This window comes from Stegostoma tigrinum, chromosome 25 (genome assembly GCF_030684315.1).
Source record: "Stegostoma tigrinum isolate sSteTig4 chromosome 25, sSteTig4.hap1, whole genome shotgun sequence".
In the NCBI taxonomy this organism is placed as follows: Eukaryota; Metazoa; Chordata; class Chondrichthyes; order Orectolobiformes; family Stegostomatidae; genus Stegostoma; species Stegostoma tigrinum.
The window spans coordinates 37,578,154-37,604,228 of record NC_081378.1 but is presented as its reverse complement, the minus strand read 5'-3'; the positions used below and the strand labels follow the sequence as shown (position 1 = coordinate 37,604,228).

At 41.4% G+C, this 26,075-nt stretch overlaps 1 protein-coding gene across 1 annotated transcript in view; it reads left to right on the top strand.

Moving 5' to 3' along the window:
* LOC125463424 (mucin-19-like) overlaps positions 1–26,075 on the top strand; it is a 114,809-nt gene that overhangs the window by 3,053 nt on the left and 85,681 nt on the right. Inside the window, exons 3-16 of the mRNA XM_059654772.1 lie at positions 2,395–2,445; positions 7,435–7,503; positions 8,260–8,488; positions 10,547–10,664; positions 13,890–13,965; positions 14,085–14,176; positions 15,825–16,020; positions 16,210–16,335; positions 22,056–22,176; positions 22,274–22,412; positions 22,545–22,637; positions 22,721–22,793; positions 23,390–23,527; positions 24,911–25,066. Of these exons, the coding sequence (XP_059510755.1) occupies positions 2,395–2,445; positions 7,435–7,503; positions 8,260–8,488; positions 10,547–10,664; positions 13,890–13,965; positions 14,085–14,176; positions 15,825–16,020; positions 16,210–16,335; positions 22,056–22,176; positions 22,274–22,412; positions 22,545–22,637; positions 22,721–22,793; positions 23,390–23,527; positions 24,911–25,066 (1,677 nt within the window). The remainder of the gene's footprint in view (positions 1–2,394; positions 2,446–7,434; positions 7,504–8,259; positions 8,489–10,546; positions 10,665–13,889; positions 13,966–14,084; positions 14,177–15,824; positions 16,021–16,209; positions 16,336–22,055; positions 22,177–22,273; positions 22,413–22,544; positions 22,638–22,720; positions 22,794–23,389; positions 23,528–24,910; positions 25,067–26,075) is intronic.

Below are 26,075 nucleotides of genomic sequence, written 5' to 3'. Positions count from 1 at the left end.
CAGCATGCAACTCTGCTCACTTAAAATGGCTCCTGCCATTAACAGCACTTGCTTTGGCAGGTTTATTGATAAAAGAGGTTGGTCTTATGGAGGAAAAACAAAAAGCAAAAAATCAAAGGTATAAATATTTGAAAGTTCAGGCAAGTCCTGACTTCAACAAATAATACCAGTGTTTAATTTGTGATCTTTCTGTTAGAGTCAGTGGTGTTATTACTCCACCTATCTGGACTCCATTTTCTCCCCCTTGGTTCAGGAACTCCCTACCTACATCCATGACACCATCCAAGATCTCCGCCTCCTCCAGAACTTCCAATTCCCCGGTCCCCAACAGCTCATTTTTGCCATGGACGTCCAGTCCCTTTATACCTGCATCACCCACGCTGGTGGCCTGAAGGCCCTTCGCTTTTTCCTGCTCTGCGGGCCCGACCAGTCCCCCTCCACCGACTCCCTCATCCACCTGACCGAACTCATCCTCACCCTCAACTTCTATTTTGATCCCTCTCACTTCCAACAGACAAAGGTGGTGGCCATGGGCACCCACATGGGCCCAAGCTATGCCTGCCTCTTTGCGGGATATGTGGAAAATCCCTCTTCCGCACTTACACAGGCCTTAAACCCCACCTCTTCCTCCGTTACATTGATGACTGTATCAGCGCAGCCTCGTGCCCCCACAAGGAACTGGAACAGTTCAGCCACTTCAACAACACATTCTGCCCCAACTTCAAGTTCACCTGGACTATCTCTAACACCTTGCTCACATTCCTGGACCTCTCTGTTGCCATCTCAGGCAACCACCTCGAAACCGATATCCATTTCAAGCCCACTGACTCCCATACCAACCTAGAATACAACTCCTCCCACCCACCTTCCTATAAAAATGCCATCCTCTATTTCCACTTCCTTCGCCTCCACTGCATCTGCTCCCAAGATGAGGCATTCAACTCACATATATCTCAGATGTCCTCGTTTGTCAAGGACCACAACTTCCTCTCCACCGTGGTTGAGAACGCTCTCAACCGTGTCTCCCGCATTTCTCGCAAATCATCCCTCACATCCCGTCCCCGCAATGAACATCAGAAGAGAATCCCCTCATCCTCAACTACCACCCCACCAACCTCCAGATCCAATGCATCATCCTCCGACACTTCCACCATGAGCAGTTCGACCCCACCGCCAAGGACATTCTTCTCTCCCCACTCTTATGTGCTTTCTGGACGGGACCACTCTCTTTGTGACTCCCTTGTCTGCTCCATACTCCCCTTCAACCTCACCACACCTGGCACTTTCCCCTGCAACCACAGAAAGTGCTACACTTGCCCCCACACCACCTCGTTCGCCCCCATCCCAAACCCAAGCCTTTCATCCAGACTTGAAACATTAACTTGCTCTCTCTCCATGGATGCTGTCTGACCTGCTGTGATCTTCACCTGATGTTGTTTTCAGCACAGATTCCAGCATCTGCAGTAATTTTATCCCACATTGAATATAGGATTTGGGATTTCATATCACGACTTACAGGACATTGGTTAGGCCATTTTTGGAGTACTGCGGTCAGTTCCAGTCCTTGTCATATGAAAGATGCTCTTAAGATTAAAAAATGTTCAGGAAATATTTACAAGGACACTGCTAGGGTCGGAGGGTTTGAGCTTTGTTGAGGGGCTGAATAGGTTGGGGCTATTTTCCCTGGAGCATCAGAGGCTGAGGGGTGACCTTTCAGAGGTTTATAAGGTCTTAAAGGACATAGATAGGGTGAACTGCCAAAGTCTTTTTTCCAGGGTAAGTGAATCCAAAACTAAAGGGCACAGGTTTAAGGTGAGAGAGGAAAAATCTCAAAGCTACCCGAGCCACAACTTTTTCACACAGAGGATGGTACGTGTATGGAATGAGCTGCCAGAGAAGGTGGTGGAGGCTGGTACAGTTACAACATTTAAAAGGCATCTGGATGAGTATGTGAAAAGGAATGGTTTAGAGGGATATGGGCAAATCGGTTCCAGATTAATTTAAGATACTTGACCAACATGGACGAGTTGGGCCAAAGGGTCTGTTTCTGTACTGTCTTACTCTGTGACTCTATAATTAGGCTACAATGGACCATGTAAGTCAGCCTTTCAGTTTCCATCCCTGCATGATTTCCTCCTGCCCTCTTCTGCAATGTGTGACAGTACCAAGGCAATATGTCAACCACATACTCCATTATTTATAAATTATCTTCATTAATTATTTTCCAGCAAATTGCTTTAACCTTACAAAGTGACATTATACAGGCAGCTGATATCCAAATAACTCGCTACAGAATAACTGGAGCTCCAGGATTTTGGAATTTATTTTTACAAACATGGTTGCTTCATTAAGCATTTGTGTTGATATTAAATAATATTGTTCATCAACTTTCAGGGGACGGCCTGATCTCACAACAAAGAACAAGAAAGTCTCTTCCCGATTTGGGTAGGTTGATACCTAAAACACAGTATTATTTTATTTACAAAGTAAATGATTCTCACAAAGCAAAGCACAAACAATAGCAGTGACAACAACAAAGTAATTTCATTTTGTGCAGGGGTTTTGGTTCTGAAAGCCTTCTTTACATACCAAAAACATCTTACTTCTCTTGGAGCAGCTTTTGGGCTCTTTATCATTGCTGGCTATATTTCCCAGATTAATTGTTTGCATGATAAAAATTGTAATTACAGATCCTGAAACAAGGTGTTTTAGATTAAGAGACAGTGGGAACTGCAGATGCTGGAGAATCTGAGATAACAAGGTGTACAGCTGGATGAACACAGCAGGCTAAGCAGCATCCTGGGAGCAAGAAAGCCGGCATTTCGAACGTCGACCCTTCTTTAGAAGAAGGGTCTGTCCAGACTCAAAATGTCAGCTTTCCTGCTCCTCTGATGCTGCTTGGCCTGCTGTGTTCATCCAGCTCTAAGTTTTGTTATCTCAGTGATTATATTAACTCCCATTTGCATTGCTTGGTAGACAACTTACTTTAAGCGCTTTTCCAGTTACTTTGCAGATTTTGCTATCTTGTTTAATGCTTAATCCCTTTCTTTATTGGGTTGTACATTTCCACAAAAATGGCTGCTTATTCCCAGCATGCAACTCTGCTCACTTAAAATGGCTCCTGCCATTAACAGCACTTGCTTTGGCAGGTTTATTGATAAAAGAAGTTGGTCTTGTGGAGGAAAAACTAAAAGCAAAAAACAAAGGTATAAATATTTGAAAGTTCAGGCAAGTCCTGACTTTAACAAATAATACCAGTGTTTAATTTGTGATCTTTCTGTTAGAGTCAGTGGTGTTATTACTCCACCTATCTGGACTCCATTTTCTCCCCCTTGGCCCAGGAACTCCCTACCCACATCTATGACACCATCCAAGCCCTCCACCTACTCCAGAACTTCCAATTCTCCGGTGTCCAACAGCTCATTTTTACCATGGACGTCCAGTCCCTTTATACCTGCATCCCCCAACCAGATGGTCTGTAGGACCTTCGTTTTTTCCTGCCCTGCATGCCCGACTAGTCCCCCTCCACCGACACCCTCATCCACCTGACCAAACTCATCCTCACCCTCAACAACAGACAAAGGCGGTGGCCATGGGTACCCGCATAGGCCCAAGCTATGCCTGCCTCTTTGTAGGATACGTGGAACAATCCCTCTTCCGCACCTACACTGGCCCTAAACCCCACCTCTTCCTCCGTTACATTGATGACTGCATCAGCGCCGCCTTGTATTCCCACGAGGACTTGAACAGTTCACCCACTTCACTAACACATTCCACCCCAACTTCAAGTTCACTTGGACTATCTCTAACACCTTCCTCACCTTCGTGGACCTCTCTGCCTCCATCTCAGGCAACCACCCACAAACCAATATCCATTTCAAGCCCACCAACTCTGCAGCTACCTGGAATACAACTCCTCCCACCCACCTTGCTGCAAAAAACTCCATCCCCTATTCCCAATTCCTTCGCTTCTGCTGCATCTGCTCCCAGGATGAGGCATTCAACTCCCGTACATCTCAGATGTCCTCGTTTAACAATGACTGCAACTTCCCATCCTCAGTGGTCGAGAACGCCCTCAACCGTGTCTCCCACATTTCCCGCAACTCAACCCTCACACACCGCCCCCACAATAAACACCAACAGAGAACCCCCCTCACCCTCACATACCGCCCCACCAACCTCCAGATCCAACGCATATCCTCCGACACTTCCGCCATCAGTAATCCGACCCCACCACCAAAGACATTTTTCCCTCCCCACCCTTACCTGCTTTCTGGAGGGACCACGTTCTCTGTGACTCACTTGTCTGCTCCACACTCCCCTCCAACCTCACCACACTGCAGAAAGTGCTACACTTGCCCCAAATGACGTCTTTCTCCCCCATCCCAGGCTTCAAAAGTGCTTCCACATCAATCAGATATTCACCTGCACATCTGCCAATGTGGTATAATGTATCCGCTGCACCCATTGTGGCCTCCTCTACATTGGGGAATCCAAGCAGAGGCTTGGGGAGCGCTTTGCAGAAACCTACACTCGGTTTGCACTAAACAAATGCACCATTTCAACCTCCCCTCCCTTTCCTCAGACAACATGTCCATCCTGGGCCTCTTTCAGTGCCACAACGATGCCACCCGAAGGTTGCAGGATCAGTAACTCATATTCCGCTTGGGAACCCCGCAGCCCAATGGTATCAATGTGGATTTCACAGCTTCAAAATCTCCCCTCTCCCTATTGTAACCTAAAACCAGCCCAGCTCGTCCCCGCCTCCCTAATCTGTTCTTCCTCTCACCTATCCCATCCTCCGACCTCAAGCAGCACCCCCATTTCCTACCTCCTAACCTCATACTGCTCCCTTGACCTGTCCGTCCTCCCTGCACTGACCTATCCCCTCCCTACCTCCCCACTTATAATCACCTCTACAGGCTCCATCCCCACCTCTAACTTGTCTGTCTCCTCTCCACCTACTTTCTCCTCTATCCATGTTCGGTCCACCTCCCCCTCTCTCCCTATTTATTTCAGAACCCTCTCCCCCTCCCCCTTTTCTGATGAAGGGCCTATGGTCAAAACGTCAGCTTTAGTGCGCCTAAGATGCTGCTGGGCCTGCTGTGTTCATCCAGCTCTACACCTTGTTATCTCGGATTCTCCAGCATTTGCAGTTCCCATTATCTCTGATACAGCATTATTAAGTTTTTTATGTTATGTCTGTGGTAACATAGACACTGTGGATTCAAACCAATTAATAATCAGTTGTTAAGAGTGCAAATTAAACATTAATTCTAACATAAAATCCTCAGATTCAAATGAAGCTTCAGATCACAATATAGGTGTTCAAGACCTTAAACCAAAATCTATACATCATACAGGACATAGTGTGCAAGAATGAAGAGCGATAACAGCATTCAGTACTTCACTCGGAAAGAATATGGGGCAAATTAAATGAATAAATGGCACTTTGTTTTTGTATGCTTCAGTGTTACAATGTCAAGGCCAGATGACTTTATCCTTCCATTGTTGTAACTCCCCAGCATTAACCCAGAAGAGGATTTTCAATTCCACAAGCCATTATAGAAGATTTTGTTTTCTACACATTTCCTTTAGCCATTCTGATTGAGACTGCAAATTCAAGAGTGAGCTTGGGTTAGTTCAATCCAATTCAATGCCTGAACTTTTATTGTCCCAGTTAAACCTTTGCAGCCAACTGGATGGGCAGTGCACAAAATAATTTTCTGAACTCTGCAATGCACTTAAATTAGAGGCTCAATTCAACAACATTGCAACTTCAGAAATAAATCAGTAGCAAGGAGTAATACATTGGGACCATAGAATTCGTATACTTTGGAAGTAGGCCTTTTAGCCCATTGAGTCCACATTGACTCACCTTCCTCACCCTATCCCTGTAATTTTGCTATTCCCATAGCTGACCAATATAGCCTGCACTTCTCTAGACACAATAAACAATTTAGCACAACCATTTCACCTAACCTGTACATCTTTGGATTGTGGGACGAAACCCATGCAGACACAGGGAGAGTGTCTCCACATAGTCACCTAAGGGTATAATTGAACTTAAGTCTCTGAAGCTGTGAGGCAGCAGTGCTAACCACTGAGCCGCCATGATTCATCAACGGTAATTAGGATCCTAATCTCTAAAACCTCTGGCCTAGTGTTTCCCATACTGTTTTGCACTGTGACCCCATTTCAAGACTTGAAAACTATCATGATTCCTCAGTGAGAATCAGGTAGAAATGGGAAAAGAAGACTAGAGGACTGATATCAGAGATAATGGGAACTGCAGATGCTGGAGATTCCAAGATAATAAAATGTGAGGCTGGACGAACACAGCAGGCCAAGCAGCATCTCAGGAGCACAAAAGCTGACGTTTCGGGCCTAGACCCTTCATGAAGGGTCTAGGCCCGAAACGTCAGCTTTTGTGCTCCTGAGATGCTGCTTGGCCTGCTGTGTTCGTCCAGCCTCACATTTTATTATACTAGAGGACTGATAACTGGGCACAAAGACCCTGTGAGAGTGGGGTGAAAGGGGGAAGAGCTTCATGACAGCCATTGCTGCGTTGGAGCACACAACCCCACTCAGGGTCCTCACCCTACTTTGGGATGACCTGCTCTAAACACTCAGACTCCCAAATGTCATCCTTAGGATGAAGCTGATTGGAGTGGTCTGATAGGAACATAGAAACAAAACTACATTGTGTGTCGCTGGAGTCTGAGCCATTCATCCTCAAGACCAACCTTTTCCCATGTTCCGTAATACCATTAGTTAACAAAATCCTATTGAAATCAGATTTAAATACGTCATTAATCCAGCATCAATTGACATTTGCAGAAAGGAATCCTAACTTCCACCAGCTTTATGCTGTAGAAATGTTCCCTAATTTCACTTCTGTTTGGCCATCTGTAATTTTTAGTCTATGCCTTCCATCAGACACTCCAACTGGAAGTACATATATCCATCTGTTCCCCTCAGTATCTTCAAAGCTTTGTTCTAATCAATTGTTAGCCTTCTAGACTCCAGGCAATATGATCCCAGTTTCCATATTCTCATTTCAGACTTTTGCTAGCAAAGCCTGTAGGAAATCCATCCATCCTAAGGTGTGGTGTTCAGAGATGATCTCGGAGCTCCTGGCATCCTCTCACCAGGGCTTTGTAAAACTGAAGCATGCTTTCTACCACTTGATTTTTAGACCTTTAGATACGAAGATCAACATTCTTTTTAAGTTAGACCTCAAAAATTTTAAAACATGTTTGGTTTCTTCTTTGGTTAATTTAGTTTAGTTATTTCTCTAAATAAGATTTGCAGCTACTAGAACTGTGCGTCTCATTTACTTTTGATAATCTATAATAGAAATTGATCTTGAAAGTAAATGTAAATATGTCTTGAACAAACTAATTTGGGTATGAATGATTTATTTTCACCCAGATTTCGAACATTCTACTCATAGGTTTCTGCCCAGATCTTTGCAGGAAACAATCTCAGATGACAAGGACGGTAAGTCCTGAATTATATCCTTCATGAAGCTATTAGTCCAGATTTTGATTCTTGGTGGGTGTTGGTTGGGTGAACTGCAGCTCAACTCCATCTCCTGCGGAAGTGAGGCCCAGACTACTTTGATGGGTCCAGGCTTAACTTAAGCCAGACCAACATCTCACCCATTTCATACGGTAAGAGGTGGAAAAAATCCTATCCCAAAGTAAGTGTCTGGATTGAATGTTGGGAATGTCTCACAAGGATATTGTGCTCAGATAAAGTTAGGGGAAAAGGCTGATTGGGTATGTGCAGAAAAGGCCCTAGGGGAATGCTTAAGCTTTCCTTGTGAGGCCTAGATGAACAGTTTGGAGTTCTTCAGGTCACACAAAAGAAAGAAAATGATTTATTAGTCCTTTCTGGTGCATGATCTGCTTCTGGGGTAGTTCAATATGGTAGGAGAGATGTAGAGAATTCTTTGCCAGGCCTGAGATGGACGTCACTGGGATAATTGTCTATATAAAGAAGATCCTCACGGGTTTTGGGTCAGTGTCACAGTAAAATAATGTGCAGGGAGATTCTAATGAGTAAACCACCCAAGCTGTTGAAATTGACCACAATCCTTCTCCCAGGTGGGACGAAGTCAACATTTCCTTTTGTGTTTGAAACATACAAACCTAAATGAGATGAAAGAAAGTTTTAAAAATGCCAGCCCATTGAACAATCTGCAGGTAGCGATCTATTATGAGATGCAAGATACAATCTCAACTGTTTTTTCAGGGTTTTGCAGCACATGGGGACATGGTGCATTCAGGACATTTGATGACACATTTTATCATTTTACATCAACCTGCAACTACATTCTGAGTCGCCATTGCATAAGTGGTGCAGAGGATTTCAACATCCAGATCCATCGAGGATCAGATGGTAATCTAGAACATGTATTCATCCAGATAGAAGGGGTCAAAATTCTGCTGGTGAATGGGACAATTTCAGTTCAAGATGTGCAGTAAGTTTTGTTCATATCTGCTTTTTAATTACACGTTTGCATTAATATTTCTCTCTTTTATTAAAATGTTTTTTTTAGAATTAAAAAAAATTCCAAAATAGCAGTCCAATAATTCAGTTATTGGAACCAATGTAAATGCCCAGAAACACATTCAATTTCAAACGTCTACATTTGAATATAACTAAGAACCTTCAATACTTTGTAGGTGCCTGTAGCTACTGTTCTTTGTTCTATAAATCTGCTGTTAATCTACTATTTGAAGATAATTCAAAATCTCCAATGGAAGAGGCTGATTGTAATTTTTCAATGGCAATTTCTCTCCAAGTACTTTTTAGTCATGATTTAGCATGGAAACAGGCCATTCAGCCCATCATATCCACACCAATCCTCAGAAGAGCATTCCACCCATGTTCAACACCCCTACCCTATCCCTGTAACCCTGCATTTCCCATGGCTAATCCACCTAACCTGCACATTGCTGGAGACCATTGGCAATTTAGCGTGGCCAATCCACCTTGTTAAAGATGTATTATCTTATAGCAGTTACATTGCATTAGGAGCTCAGTGCAGAATTTCTTTCCAATTCTGTCTGTTTGGTATGCTAATCCCATTGATTGGAGCAACTCACGATAATTCTAGATTCCTGTAATCATTTTAAAATATAAAATCTTGTCGCATCATCCTGGAAATCTAACAAACTATTCGGCTGTTGCTTTTCATTGAAGATCAAAATTTTTTTTTAAAGTTCATCTGTTTTAAACAGAATGCTAACATAAAATCTGTGCAATTCATTGAGCTACCACCCGAGTACGCCCCTATTGTTTCTTTGCTTGCAAACCACCCTACCCCACCAAGAATTGTACCAATTCCCTTCCAATTTCACCAATTTATCCTTCTGGTTTGTGTTTCACAACAACTTGCTTGGTCAGGGCTTTTCAAATTGTGGATCCTGACCCCAATTGGGCTACAAGTCAATATTTTGGCATTGCAAGGTCCTGGAGTGTTTCTAACAGCTGTAAAGCCCTTATACTCCTTGCATCTTAGTCCTTGTTGTAATGACCCAACAGCCAGATTTTTGACACCTGATTTCTGCCGTAAAGAAAACCTGAGGTGAAGTATTTGCTTTTTTGAACAAAAAGCCCTGCAGTTCTGACAACTCCCACCAGACCGAACCTGATCCCAAACCCACAATGGAAATCCTCCATCCACTTAATGGAAGTCACCATCACCTCCATACCCTCCGTCCCAACAACTTCCCTTAGGTCACATGACATCTAAGCAGTTAAAATAGGATCATATCGGGATAAGGATCTGGAAGTACTGTGTAAGTGCATTCTCATGTGGTTAAACCCTTCCAAACACAATTAGCCAATATTTTCCTATTGTGTTCCTCATCCCAAACTTCTCTTGCGTTGAAATACCTTTTTCTCATCAGCGTGCCCAACACTTGCAAATGAATATAAGTACCTATGGACAAGAAATAAAACTTCAAGAGAGAAAATAAACTAGCAATTATAAATATGAAATCAAAGTCTTTGCAAAAAATTTTTTTCTTCTTTTTCTTTGTTCATTCCTGGGATGAGGGTGTCGCTGGTCAGGCAGCATTTATTGTCTGTCCCTAATTGTCCACAAGGCAGTTGAGAGTCAATCATATTGCTGTCGGTCTAGAGTCACAGGTAGTCCAGAAGAGGTAAGGATGGCAATGTCCTTCCCTAAAAGACATTAGTAAAGCAGATTGATTTTTCCTGACAATTGACACTGGATTCATAGTCATCATTAGACTCTCAGTTCCAGATATTTGTTGAATTAAAATTCCACCATCTGCCATGGCAGGAATCGAACCTGGGTCCCTAGAGTATTATCTGGGTCTCTGGATTAACAGTACAGTGACAATACCACGAGGCCATTGCCTCCCCAAAATGTTAGGGCCTATTGATCTGTGACAATTATTATCTATCATTTGTGATTAGCTTGATTATATTACATTAAATTGAAGCTATTCTTATTGCAATATAAATACTATTCTTGATCCATGCTCATTCAGTATTTACTTTGCAGAGTTACAGTACCATTTGATGACAGGCTAATAAGTATTCAGTCGTATGGAATTTACACACGGATTTATAACAGGAAACGCACTATATCTTTGATTTGGAACCATCAAGATGCACTAAAGGTAAAATTATTATGCAAGATTTTGTCAATTTTATTTAGTGTGGAATACTTTGTGTATGCAAAAACAGAAATTGCTGGTGAAACTCAGCAGGTCAGGCAGCAACTATGGAGAGAAATCAGCTAAAGTTTCAAATCCAGTTACCCTTCTTCAGAACATAGATTGTGTACATACTACAATCAGAATAAATAAATGGGAAGCTGTACACTTTACTGGAAAGGTTGCACATGTGTTTTGTGTGAATAGCTCAGATTCCAAGCCATTCATTGGAAGCTTGCCAATGGTGGGTACAAAAGAAAACTGGAAACTTCTGCAGGGTTTAAACGCCTGCAGCATTTCTCGTAAAGTGTATGTTTTCTTTGAAGCAAAGGAAAAATTGTTACCAGAACAAGTCTGCCAGTAACCAGGGAGATGCAATTTGGAAGGTAACAGCAATGGTAGGAGTTTCTGGAAGGAATTCAGGAGACACAGCAAAAATTCATCCCTAGGTAAAAGAAGCATCTCTGAGGGAGGATGACGCAATGATGGCTGACTAGGGAAGTGGGGGATAGCATAAAAGCAAAAGAGAAAGCATATAATGTGGCGAAGGGCAGTGGGAAACCAGAGGACAGGGAGGCTTACTAAGACCAACAGAGGGCAACAAAAAAAAACTAAGGAGGGAGAAGATTAATTATGAGGGTAAGCTAGCCAGTAATATAAATGAAGACTGTAAGAGTTTCTTTAGGTATATGAAGGAGAAAAGAGAGGCAAAAGGGGACATTGGACCACTGGAAAATGACGGTGTGGAGACAGTAGTGGGGAACAAGGAAATGGCTGAGGAACGAATAATTACTTCACATCAGTCTTCACAGTGGAAGACATGAATAATCTCCCAAAAAATTCAAGAGATTCAAGGGGTAGAGCTGAGAATGGTGGCCATCTCCAAGGAAAAGGTGTGAATAAAACTGATTGGACTGAAGGTGGATAAATCACCTGGATTTATGGGCTACACCTCAAGAGTTCTAAAAGAGATAGCTGAAGAGATAGTGGAAGTGTTAGTGGTGATCTTTCAGGAATCGTTAATGTCAGGGAGATTCCCAGAGGACTGGAAAATCGCTAATGTGACACCCCTGTTTAAAAAGGGAGTAAGGCAAAAGATGGAAATTTATAGGCCGATTAGCCTAACCTCACTCGCGGGTCAGATTTTGGAGTCCAGTGTGAAGAATGAGATTTCTGAATATTTGAAAGTGTATGGTGAAACAGGGCAAAGTCAGTATAGTTTCAGCAAGGGGACGTCATGCCTGACAAATCTGTTAGAATTCTTTGAGGAAGTAACAAGCAGGGTAGGCCAAGAAGAGCTAATGGATGTTATTGACCTGGACTTCAAGAAGGCCTTTGACAAGGTGCCGCACAGGAAGCTGCTGAGTAAGATAAGGGCCCATGGTGTTAGAGGCAAGGTGCTAGCATGGATAGAAGATTGGCTGTCTGGCAGAAAGCAGAGAGTGGGGATAAAAGTGGGTCTTTCTCAGGATGGCAGCCAGTGACAAGAGGTGTTCTGCAAGGATCAGTGTTGGGACCACAACTTTTCACTTTATACAGTAATGATCTAAATGAAGGAACTGAGGGCATTCTGGCTACGTTTGCAGACAATACTAAAAAAAGGTAGAGAGACGGGTAATATTGAGGAGGTGGGGAGGCTGCAGAAGGATTTGGACAGGTTAGGAGAGTAGGAAAAGAAGTGGCAGATGGAGTACAACATGGGAAGGCGTGAGGTCATGCACTTTGGTAAGAAGAATAAATGCATGGACTATTTTCTAAATTGGGAGAAAATTCATAAGTCTGAAATGTAAAGAGACTTGGGAGTTCTAGTCCAGGGTTCTCTCAAGGTAAACTTGCAGGTTGAGTCAGTAGTCAGGAAGGCAAATGCAATGTTGGCATTTATTTTGAGACGTCTTGAATATAAAAGCAGAGATGTACTACTGAGGCTCCGTAAGGCTCTGGTCAGGTCACATTTAGAATATTGTGTGCCGTTTTGGGCCCCATTTCTCAGGAACAATATACTGGCCCTGGAGCAGGTTCAGAAGAAGTTCACAAGAATGGTCCCAGAAATGAAAAGCTTCACATATGAGGAGCGTTTGAGGACTCTGGGGCCATACTCATTGGAGTTTAGAAGGATGAGGAGGGATCTAATTGAAACTTACAGAATACTGAATGGCCTGGACAGAGTGGATGTTGGGAAGATATTTTCATTTGTAGGAAAGATTAGGGCCTGAGGGCACAGCCTTAGAATAAAGGGAAGACCTGTTAGAACGGAGATAAGGAGAAACTTCTTCAGCCAGAGAGTGGTGAATCCATGGAATTCACTGCCACAGAAGGCTGTGGAGGCCAGGCCATCAAGTACATTTAAGACTGAACATAGAACATAGAACAATACAACGCAGAACAGGCCCTTCAGCCCTTGATGTTGCCCCGACATGTGAACTAATCTAAGCCCCTCCCCCTACACTATCCCGTCATCATCCATATGCTTATCCAAGGACTGTTTAAATGCCCCTAATGTGGCTGAGTTAACTACATTGGCAGGCAGGGCGTTCCATGCCCTTACCACTCTCTGAGTAAAGAACCTGCCTCTGACATCTGTCTTAAATCTATCACCCCTCAATTTGTAGCTATGCCCCCTTGTACAAGCTGAAGTCATCATCCTCGGAAGAAGACTCTCACTGTCCACCCTACCTAACCCTCTTGATCATCTTGTATGTCTCTATTAAATCCACTCTTAGCCATAGGTTTTTGATTATCAAGGGGATCAAGGGTTACGGGACAAAGTGGGAGAATGGGGTTGAGGAACTTATTAGCTGCGATTGAATGGCAGAGCAGACTTGATGTGCCGAATGGCCTAATTTCTGCTCCTACATCTAATGGACTTATGATCTTACACCATTGGGAAGAAGTAGTAGAATAATTTCACAATCATGAGTATAAACCACGTAATCTTCAGTTTCGCCATTTAGGTGTCAGAAACTGTAATGATTTTACTACATGGGCAAAGTAAGCCAATCTAAAAATTCCTTCCAGGAATGTGCAATTTCATACAAACTGGACACAACGAAAGGGAAAGTTGTTTACAAAAACACCTCCTTTCATAATAATGGATTACAATTCGTATTGCCCCAGATAAGACTTCGAATTGTCATGTTGAGTATTTTAGACACAGCTCGTTCTAAAATTTTTCATTACTTCTGTTTGCAGTTAACTGTAGACAATGAATATAAAGGACAACTCTGTGGCCTGTGTGGAAAATTTGATGACATCAAAACTTCTCATGGTAAAATGTTAACACAAATAAATTTTTCTTGTTGGAATGAGAAATAGAGTTATGATTTGTAATTACTAACAAGTTTCCTATCATTTGTTGAGTTCTGTTGTCATATATTCGTTTTACAGATTCCACTTTTTTTGAGGCAAATAAGCTGGATGTTTTAGGCCACGTATGTGATAGCAGCTTCCATGAAGATGTACAGTGTAAACAAAGCTCGGTAAGTTTATAACCAGAGACACCTACAGGAGGGCAATTGAGCAGCTATGATCTTTCAACATCACATTTAGCAAGTTCCCTTATTTAATGTGCACCTACTGAGGTGAGGCGATGTAAATTTTCAAAAAGTACCACTTTCTTACATTCTACTAAAGATAAAACATCAGTACCACAAATATGCAAATAACCCAGCAGAATTCTGCTGCTCTGCCACTGTAAACTCTACAGAAGATCAGTGGAGCCCCAACAGAAATGGGAAAGGCCCAGATATGTCAACTTTTGGCCATTTCTCTCAGCATTTGTGCTGATTTTTATAGAGCCAGATTGCTGTCTGGTCCTTACAAATAAAATGATTTGCCAGTGCACAGACTTCCAAGATCAGACATTTCCAGCACTGTGCCAATCAGAACTTCGCATCACACAGTCATCTAACACTTGACCCATAGCCTTGTATGGTACGACATTTCAAGTGCTCATCCAAGTGCGTTTTAAAGGTTGTAAGGTTTCCCACTTCAACTGTTTTCCCAGACAGTGCACTCCAGAGATTTTCACTACCTTGTGTGAAGCAATTTTTTTCCTCAAATCCACTTTAAACTTCCTGCCCTTGCGCTTAAAGTTATAAGATCATAAAATTGCTACAGTGCAAAAGCAGGCCACTCAGCCCATGAAGTCCATACCAACCCTCCAAACAGCATCCCAGACTGAACCCCCACACTATCCCTGTACCTTTGTATTCGCTATGGCTAATCCACTTGACCTACATATCTCTTAAAATGATGGTCAAATTAGCATGGCAATCCACATAACCTACATATCTTAGGACTGTGGAAGGAAATCCATGTAGACAAGTGAGGAGTGTGCAAACTCCGCACAGACAGTCACCTGAGGTCAGGATTGAACTCAGGTGCCTGACGCTGCTAACCACTGAGTCACCATGCCACAACCTTCAACTAAGAGGAGCAGCTACTTTCTAACCACCCTGTCCATGCCCCTCCTAATCTTATACACCTCAATCATGCTCCCCCGTCAACCTTCTCAGCTCGAGAGAAAACAGTCTGAGCTGATTCAGCTTCTCTTCACACCTGAAACTTTCCATCCCAGGCAAACTCCTGGTGAATTTCCTGTGCATCTTGTCAAGTACAAGCACATCCTTGCTATAGTGTGGTGACCGGAACTGCACACAGCACTCCAATTGCGGCCTAAGCAAAGCTTTGTACTAGTCCAACATAAGCTCCTTGCTCTTATAATCTATGTCATAACTGATAAAGGCAAATGTCTAATATATCTTCTCAAACCACCCTATCAACCTATCCTATCACCTTCAAGGAGCTACGTACAAACACCCTGAAATCCCTCCATTCCTCTGAGCTTGTCCATGTTCTGATATTCATTGAGTGCCCCTTTCATAATGTCATAAGGAAAACCCAGTAAAAGCTATTGATGATACCTACAGGTCTGACTCATTCTATATACTTCAAAATGGAGCTCAGGTATTCCAAGTATGTTCCGTTCTATGTGCTACAGTTTTATTTTAAGTTGTTTTTTGCCCTGGTTTAAACGTTGCTGTGGTAGGTTACTCCGTTATCCGAGGGCAGGGCCTTAACATTTTCTGTGCAAAACCTTTATTACATTTTTATCTTCATTTTTAGAAATGTGAAGAAATATCCAAGTACTTACCCTGTTTTGAGCCCGACACTTTTTCCAAGTATTTGAAAATGTGTCAGATAGACACTTGCGTCTGTAAAGAATCTAGCTGCGTATGTGCGACTCTTGCAGAAGTTGTGCGGCAATGTAACAAAGAATTTCTTGCATCCTTCAAGAATTTGCAGATAACAACCATTTGCGGTAAGTAATCAAACCAATAAATCATGCTATTAAGGATTTGTGTCATAAAATTCGAGCCAGTCATTAAACTGCCATCAATTAATGAAACGTCTAAAGTGAGCGAAATAATTTGTATCTGCCTTTCATCACCTTCGTGTAATCAAATGATCAAAATGGAAAAAAATAACAAGAAATGCTTTTCTATTTCAGGACAGCCCAAGTGTCCTGCGGGTCAGATTTATAAGCAATGCGGTACAGCATGTGTTCCAACCTGCACCAGTCCAAAACCTCAGCTCCAGTGCAATCAGTGTGTGAATACCTGCCAGTGTCCAGACGGTAATCATATTCATTCATTGAAAACTAACTTTGTCTTTTATTTCGATCCAAGGATTATTTTTAACATAAAATATTTTGGAAATGTTCTACAATAGCTTTTAAACTATCATGTCTTTTTTCAAAAATATGTTTAATTTAGCTGTCATGCCATTATACCATTTCCAAATATCACATTTTTTGAATGGGTTAAGGTTTAGAGAAGCTCGGACAGGAGCCAAATATGGAAATTCCCTAGAATAGAGGGATTTGGAAAGAACTTTTATTAGAAATCAGAAAGAACCTTGCACTCTAACTAATTGAGGAACTTCTGAGGAAGGATCACTGGACCTGAAACTCTAACTCTATTTTCTCCTTCACAGACTGCTGAGCTTTTCCAGCAACTTTGTTTTCATTCCTGATTTACAGCATCCACAGTTCTTTTGCTTTTTACCCTAATTGAATGGATCTGCTTCATATTACCTCAATTAGTTTTCCAACCAGGGAGGGGGAGGGTGAGTGATCTTGTGGCACAGTGGTCGTGACCCTAATCCTGGACTGGGAGACCTGGCTTCGAACCCTGTCTGCTCCAGAGGTATTTAATAACATCTCCAAACAGGTTGATTAGAAAAATAGGTCAACCAAACAAAATCCAATGCCATGGGGCTTATGTGGTGCATTGGTAATATACATATCTCTGAACCAGGGGGTCTGGGTTCAACTCCTACCTGCTCCAGAGCTGTGTAACAACATCCCTGGACAGCTTGATTAGACAGTAGATTGAAAAAAAAATCAAAATTCAAAGTGGCCAAGATTCAGCAATTCAGTTGAGCCAGGAGGCACAGATCGACATCCCATCTGCTTCAGAGATACATCAATATATCTCTGAACAGTTTAATTAGGAAAATAATTCAAAATTGCCAACTTTCTTTGAGGTCAAAGGAAACATTTTCAGGAGAGGACATAGTCATGGAGTTCTCCACAACTGATTTCTCCCAACCCATTGGTTCATTTTAAGCTTGTTATATTTGCGAAGGTCATACATGGAGGTGGGACATTTTTAACTTCAGATTGATTTGTGTGTTCTGTGGGCTCCAAGCTAGGGAAGCATCTGAGTAGAGGTTAACCTGGCTGACCTCGTTACAACCACGACATCCCTCCCCGTCTGAGTCCGAGGACAAAGGCCAGTTCTTTTTAAGCAGACAAAGTAGGGGTTTGTGATCCGTGATTATTACAAATTTTCACCCATAAAGGTACTAGTGGAACTTGCTGACTCAAATACAACCGCCAATCCTTCTTTCTGCATCTGGGTGTTTTTACACCCTGCATTAACCACAGTCCTGAATTCATACACTATGGAATGTTTGTCTCCATTTGAGCTAATTCCAGCCGCTGTCATAGAGGGTGACATCATGCAATATCCTGGCCAGCAAGCAATCCTAGTTGCTGCCTCATGTTCTGAGGATCAGTGTGGACTTGTAGGGCGGAGGTTTCCACACTGTAGGGATTCTATGTATGTGGACTCGACACAGATAGAGAGTCCTACTGGACTTAAGTTAAGTAAGGTAACTTACACGCTGGTATCCAGGATGGTGCATACCCTGGAATGTCCACCTACACATGGTTTGGAATAGTTAAATTGGTCAGCAACATCCAAATCAGAACCTGTGAAAATAAATGCTTGGTTGCAGGGTCATTGAATACTAATGGGCATTAGACCGGCTCAGTTATATAAATGACTGCAGTACCAGTTTTTAACAAAATTCTTTCTGGACTCCAGTCCTTAAGTCTGTTTAAGATCTTGGTTTGTCAGAGGACCTCTATTGGGGAACCTTTACAGATCATGGGTGCAACTTTGGTTCCAGTCTCTTATGAAAAACAACTGGTTCAGCTGCTAGTGATTGGAGTAAAATGCTCAGGCCCAAGCTTGATGGGATGCAATTGATTGAGAAAGATTCACCTAGACTGGCTCAACAATTTTCAATTAGAAAATGGCTGCCTGATTATGTACCCGGAGGTTTTCTAGGAAGGTCTAGGGACTATCATAGGAGCCAAGGCCACCCTGCATTTGAGCAGGACTCAACCCCACGATTCTGCAAGGCCTGCCCAGTGCCATTTAAGTAGATATAGAAAATTAGAAGACTAGAAAGTGAAGGAATCATTAAACATGTCCAATTTGCAGAATGGGCAGCATCGGTAGCAGCGATGTTGAGGCCTAATGGGTCAGTTCACCTTTGTGTGGGTTTTAAACAAATTGTAAACCACTTTTCGCAGCTATATAAATAACCAGTCCCTCTGATAAGCAAAGCTAGCAAGTGTTCTCTCTTTCAAGAAGCGGACACAAGCCACATTTCCTTGCAATTGCATGTAGATGAGAAATCAAGAAGAATGCCACATTTAATACCCATGCATGTTTGTACCAATATACGTGCCTGCCATTTGGTATCATGGTATCATCAGCCTGTTCAATTTTTTAGCCAACAGTGGAGAACATTTTGGAAAGTCTATCCCAAGTCACCATTTACCTATTTTGACGTTCTAATAACAGGGATGACCAATAAGGACCACTTAGAGAACTTGGCTACAGTCCTAAAGCATTTCACCAAGGTGGGCGTATGCCTTAGAAGGAAAAATGCATGGTTCAAGTGTGCTAAGTGACCTACTCTGGGCTATAGAGATGACAAGATGGGGTTATACCCATTGGAAGATAAAGTGAGGATGAGCAACGGAAGCCCCAGCTCCCACGTCTGTCCAGGAGCTTAGGTTATTTCCTGGGCTGGTAAATTGTGCTGGAAAGTTTATATACATAACCCAGCCTCTATCCTGGCACTTTTGCATCAACTCCTAAAGAAAGTGCCATCCTTGAAAATTGTCACGTTAACAAGCCCTAGCTTTCAGTGAAGTAAAGAAACAGCTGTCATCCTCCAAAGTGTTGGCACACTGTGATCCCAAGAAATATCTGGTCATAGAGTCATAGAGTTATACAGCATGGAAACAGACCCTTCAGTCCAACTCAACCATGCTTACCAGATATCCTAAATTAACCTAGTCCCATTTTCCAGCACGCAATCCATTTCTCACTAAACCATTCCTATTCCCATACCCATCCAGGTGTGTTTTAAATAATGTAATTGTACCCATCCCCACCATTTTCTCTGGCAGCTTATTCCATACATGCACCATCCTCTGCATGAGAAAAGTTTCCCATTAGGTCCTTTCTAAATCTTCCCCTCTCACCTTAAACCAATGCCCTCTGGTTTTGGACTCCTCCACACCAGGGAAAAAAAAACTTGGCTATTCACCCTAAACATGACCTTATAAACCTCTATAAGGTCACCCCTCAGACCCCAACATTCCACTAACCTATTCAGTATCTCCCTACATTTTAAATCCTTCAACTCAGGCATCATCCTTGTAAATCTCTTCCAAACCCTTTCAAGTTTCATAACATCCTTCTTAGAGCAAGGAGACCAGAATTAAATACAGTGTTCTGAAAGTGGCCTATTCAATGTCCTGTACAGCTGCAACATAACCTCCCAGCTCCTAAACACAATGCAATAAAGGCAAGCATACTAAACCACTTCTTCACTGCCCTGTCTACTTGCATCTCCACTTTCAATGAACTATAAACCTGTACTCCAAGATATTAACATGCGATACCTTTCCATATAGCATCGGGGTCGTTTTAACTTACAGGTGATCGAATGGAGAGGAACACCCCATAACGTATGCATTCAGAACTTTGGCTAATGCAGAGTGTAAATACACCCAGATAGAGAAAGAAGGGTTAGCAATCATATTTGAAGTTAAGAAATTCCACTGATAACTTCATGGACAAACATTTGTGATTTTTTTATACATTAATGGGATGAGGGGCAGCGCTGGCTAGGCAGCATTTATTGCCCATTCCTAATTACCCAGATGGCAGTTCAGAGTTAACCACGTTGCTGTGGGTCCAGAGTCACATGTAGGCCAGACTAGGTAACAATGGTAATTTCCCTCCCTAAAGGACATTAGTGAACCAGATGGGTTTTCCCCAACAATTGACAATGGATTCATGGTCATTACTAGATACTTAATTCCAGAATTATACTTCTTCAAACTCTACCATCTGTCCTGGTGGGATTCAATCCTGAGTCTCCAAAACATTATCTGGGTTCTCTGGGTCAGCAAACCAGTGATAATACCATTAGGTCATCCCATCCTCAATCATGGACTACAATCCTTTACTTGGTCTGCTTTAAAAAGACCACCTATTCCCTTGGATTCAGAGGGGGATGGATGTGATGATTGTAACAAGGCCACCCAGCTGGGCCTCATAGAATATGAGTTCCTTGATTGGTATTGTTATATGGTCCAATCAGGAAGCTCTGGCTGGCAGAGAAAAAGGTGAGTGTTAGACATACTGGTACTCTGAGAGCTGGCTGTGAATGAGGCAGTACTAGACTCATGGGACCTTTATGCATAAATAAAGGGTGACTTGGTGACAATATACTGGCCTCTGTGGAGTTGTTTCACTTGGGCTCCAAAGAAAAGATTTTCTTTTAAAAAGGCCCCCTTACGCACAGTGTTAAAGTTGTATGATGGCTGCTGAAGGTTTTCTCATTTTGGATAAGTGGTGGACAATCCTCCGCAATGCTTTGAGGGACCTCTCGTAGCTAATTAAGTGCATTTCCATTGACCGTGCAAATTCAAACAGCACTTTCAATTCTAATGGGCAATGCTGAGCAATAACCTATAATGCAAGAGATTTTTAACACATAGGGGCACCTTTGAACTTTTGATAATTACCTTTCTCTTTAATCTTTGTAATTGCTACATTGTGGAAGTGTGACAAAAGAATTATCTTTCCCCTGAAGGGTATGAGGAAAGAACCAGTGGTTGAATCCATTTTTTAATAATGCTGCCCTCCTGTAGAAATCAACATTGAATGCATGATAAGGAACCAAAACTTCCTGCTTCTACTGTTGATCATGAACAAATGACACAAACAAAAAATTTTAGAAATAGTGATGTGAAAATTTCTTATTTTCCTGATTGACCCAGCAGTGAAGCAAAACAAGTTGTAGTAAAATAAACAAACACAGGATTTTGGAGAAACTCAGCAGGTCAGACAATATCTGGGAAGAGAGAATCAGAGTTAATATTTCGGTGCAGTATGACTTTTTTTTCAGAATGCTGTCAGACCTGCTGAGCATGATAGCGATGATGCTGGAAGTCTGTAACAATCTCAGAGAATGCTGGAGAAACTCAGCAGGTCAGGCATATCTGGGGAGAGAGAATCAGAGTTAATACTTCGAGTGCAGTATGACTTTATTTTTCAGAATGCTGTCAGACCTGCTGAGTTTCTCCAGCATTCTCTGAGATTGTTACAGATTTCCAGCATCATTGCTATCATGCTTTGGTTGCAGTGAAAGAATGTTAGAACAGAAATGTCATCAAAGAATGATTTTATTGGAGAGAATCAGAGTTTAAAGTTTCGGGTCCAATGACTCCTCAGAACTGAGGTATTCTGAGGAAGGGCCACTGGTCCTGAAACATTAACTCTGATTTCTCTCCATAAATGCTGCCAATCCTGCTAAACATTTCCAGCAAATTCTAATTTTGTTTCTGATTTACAGCATCTGCAGTTCTTCCCGTTTTTGTTAATGGTTTTATTGGATTAGTTACAGCATGAAAACTATTTTTAGTTTTTTATATGAATACAGAAACATACTTATAAATTTGTTTTGAATGTATTTCAGGCACCGTTCTTGATAACATAAGGAAAACAAACAGCTGTATCCAGAAATTGGATTGTCCTTGTGAATATGGTGGGCAGATTTATGAGTCAGGAGAGAACAGGACAACTTCTTGTCAGTCATGGTAGGCTTTACATTGTAGATCTGATCTGTAGTCATTAACAACATTCAAATATTTTAGAATAAAATCTCAATTTTGTCACTTTTTCTTTTCATTTTAGCACTTGTGAATCTGGAGCATGGTCATGTATCCACCTGAATTGTGTTGGAAGATGCAAAATTGAAGCAGCAACATTCATCACAACATTTGACAATTATAATTATCACATGATTGGAGATTGCTCGTATTATGCTGTTTTTGTATGTTCCCTCTGTTTTAAGCTCATTTAAAACCATTTTTTTAAAAAGCAAATGTATAACTGATGGTGTAAGCACAATTGTACCCATCTGAATTATTTCTGACTTCTCCATTTCTCAATGTTCTTCCTACAGACAGAGAACTGGAGCATCAGGGTAGAGATCCATGAATGTCAGCTCGCATTTAAACAGACATGTTTGCAGCGTGTTACCCTAACTAAAAATCAGGTGAGAATTTGTATTGCAGTTCGTTATGTATACTTCAGTTCTGTCACTAAAATGATACATATCAAGTTTGCTTTCTTTTATAGAACTCCTTTGTTTTCAACAATGAAGGCAATGTTCATTTTGATGGAAATCTGGCAGCAATTCCTCTGAGAACAGGTAAAGAATGTTTTGTTCCATCCGAGTGCATTATAAGTGCTAGCGAGTTTTGAGAAGATTTGTAGCTCAGGTTGAGTTTCTGGATGTGAGTTTGCTCGCTGAGCTGGAAGGTTAGTTTTCAGACGTTTCGTCACCATTCTAGGTAACATCATCAGTGAGCCTCCGATGAAGCTTCATCGGAGGCTCACTGCTGATGTTACCTAGAATGGTGACGAATCGTCTGAAAACTAACCTTCCAGCTCAGCGAGCAAACTCACATCCTGCATTATTGGTATTTACAGCAGAGAATGCATTTATTTAGCCATTGTGCCTGTGACCAGCTGAAAAATAACCACATCCAGCTTTTGGTCTACAGTCATGTAGGTTGCAGCACTTATCCAAGTTGTGTTTAAATATGATGAAGATTTCTGCATTTATCAACATCTCAGCATGACATGACTCATTCACACTTCTGTAATTCTAATGGTTAGTGAGAGCATAAATTGTGTCAGATTTGATCCAACACCGCTGCAGTATTTCTTAGCATTTCAGTGCAGTAAGGGCTATTTCATAAAATGATCAAATGTGAATGAAGAAATATGTTTTCTCTAAACTAGGTGGAATAACAATATTTTGGCAATCCTCAATGTTCATTCAAGTCACAACAACATTTGGCCTGAAAATGCAAGTGCAGATATTTCCTGTTATGCAGCTTTACATCTCACTGTCTGAGGGTTTAAAAAACAGCACAAAAGGTATGTCTAAGTTGAAATAGTCATTTAAATGCATATGGCTACAGGATTACAATCAAACTACATCTTCCAGTGGAAGTGCTTCAATAATAGTTCTGGCTTCAGCAACTGGGAATGGGATCCACTGGAACAGATTCTATAATATTGCAGGCAGTGGACAGAGTCGCTTCAAAGTAATTGACATTCATTCCGCCCCTATCCACTAGCACATTTCTTGTCAGTGGAGAGTATCTGTTTGGACTAGGAATGACAACCCATGTTACAACATTGTAAGGACTAAAAGGGGTAAAAATTGAGCACAAAAAAATGACATTTTTGAGGAAGGAGGTGAGTGGAATACAGTTTTTGTATTGGAGCTAACTAACATGGACAAAATGGTGGTCATCAGCAAAAGCTCTAAGCAGGAACTGCATTTTCAGCTAGGTGACAAATTCACTGTGCACATATAAAAGATAAATATTAAAGCATAATATTAGTGATTATCTAATATCCAGCTCACTTAAGGAGATCTGTCCTTCCGTTGTAGAAAAGTAAGAGACTACAATCTCAGGCAAGGCACAGATCTGGATCAGCTACAAAATATTCTGTAAATTTACCAGTGTGCAGAAATTCAGCATGGTGTGAGTTGTCTACACTGCAGAGATTTTTTTTAAAAGAATTTGTCACAGAATTTCATGCAATAATAATCAGGCATCAACGATCTGCCTTTACGGCCAAACATGCACGGATTTAAACAAGAGGACTTAAAGTGGCATCATGGCTGTTAGCATTTTGTCCACGCTTTGCAGCATTCATTGTTCCCTCATAGGTTGCAACCTCAAATTGTTTCCTTTGAATCAAATGGAGGATCAGAAACCACACTTTGGAATTCCCTGGTAACCCTTGGCCCACTATGAGAGATCCCTGAGTACATTAGTACAATTTGGCTATTTAGTACAACCAGTACACTTGTAATATTTTGCACATGTGAACCCTGTGCCACACATGCATGTTTGTCTCATGTATCATACCTAGAAAATAGGATTAAACTCAGAGTAAAACAGATAGTATATTTAATAATGCTACACCATCTTTCAGCTCCGATATAATGGTTCTGGTATAAATTGCATCATTTTGAATAAAAATTTTTACAACTGTTTTCAATATCGGTAAAGTTATGTTAAAATCTAAGGTACATAACTGCAAAAGAGATCAGTGAATAAATTTATGTAAATCATCCTAACTTTGCTTGCAATGCTATGAGCATCATTAACTCAGAAACTGAATACTTTATTTACACCCCTTAACCCAAAATGTACTATTAGACCATCCTCTAACCAGCAAAAAGTTATACTTGAAGCAATTGCTCTCTTCTAATGACCTTTGTTGATTCTTTTTGTTCATCAGGTTTATGTGGTGTCTTCAATGATGATGCAGAGGATGACTTTCTATCTCAACAGGGGATTGTGGAGACTACACCAATTACTTTTGTTAATTCCTGGAAGACTGAAGATAGTTGCTCAGATGCAATACCACCTCTTTCTTGTTTCAGTTCCCAAAATGGTAGGTTTCTTTCTTTCTTTGTCTTCCCATTCCTAAGATCATAATTTTGATTACAATTAATTTGCATAGATAAGCACTCTGAAAACATAAAGACATTACAGTATCAGTTAGTTTGATCAGTTAAATCATTCAAACCAGGTAATGGAAATCAAAGTGTAAATTTTATTCAGCATGAATCAATGTCTCCAACTGGTTTTTAAATAATTTCAGCTCAAACTGACCCAGCCTGACTGAAGCATTGATGAATATTTCAAATTTAAAAACTTGGATTAAATGAAAACTTTAAGTTTAAAATACTAAGCTTTTGGTTTTATGGTATTTTGGAAATGTTTAACAATCAAATTATTTATGTAAGCACTTGGATTAAATTTCCCCATCAATTCCTCATTTGCTTGACAATCAGTTAACTGTATTACTCAATGTTTTTGGAAAGATTTCATCCAACTTACCGAGACAAGCTGAGTCCTGTTTTACTTTTTTTAGATTGTGCCAGTTTTCTTTATGTTAAGCTACCCCAGTCTATGTAAAGTCTCTGAATTTCTGCATACCCAATACCACTCTTGTAAACTAGATCAGCAAAGAGTATGTAAGACGAGTGGAAAACTAGTTAACTACCAAATACACCAGTTCTCAGTGAAGACCAGGAATTCTTCAGGGGAATGAATCTCCCTCATTAGGTTTTCCTTCAACACCAGCCTCTTTGCAACTGTGTGACCTGAATACAGGTCTGCGCAATGGGGCACGATTAAGCTTCATGGAATTTGTCCTGCAATGACACCAGCACCTCCCATGAGAAATTTCAGTTCTACTTGGGCATGATGCTAAAAAAAAAGTCCCCTCCCTGGAACCTCAGCAAATGGTTTTCTGGTATGTTTTTTCCTGACTAGCTGTCCCTGTGGAAGATTGTCAATAACCAGTCAATGGTGATATTGGTACTCACCACTTCTACTTCAACGAGATGACTCTGATACATCCCAGTTGCTTGCCCCACCAAACACATCCACAAGTG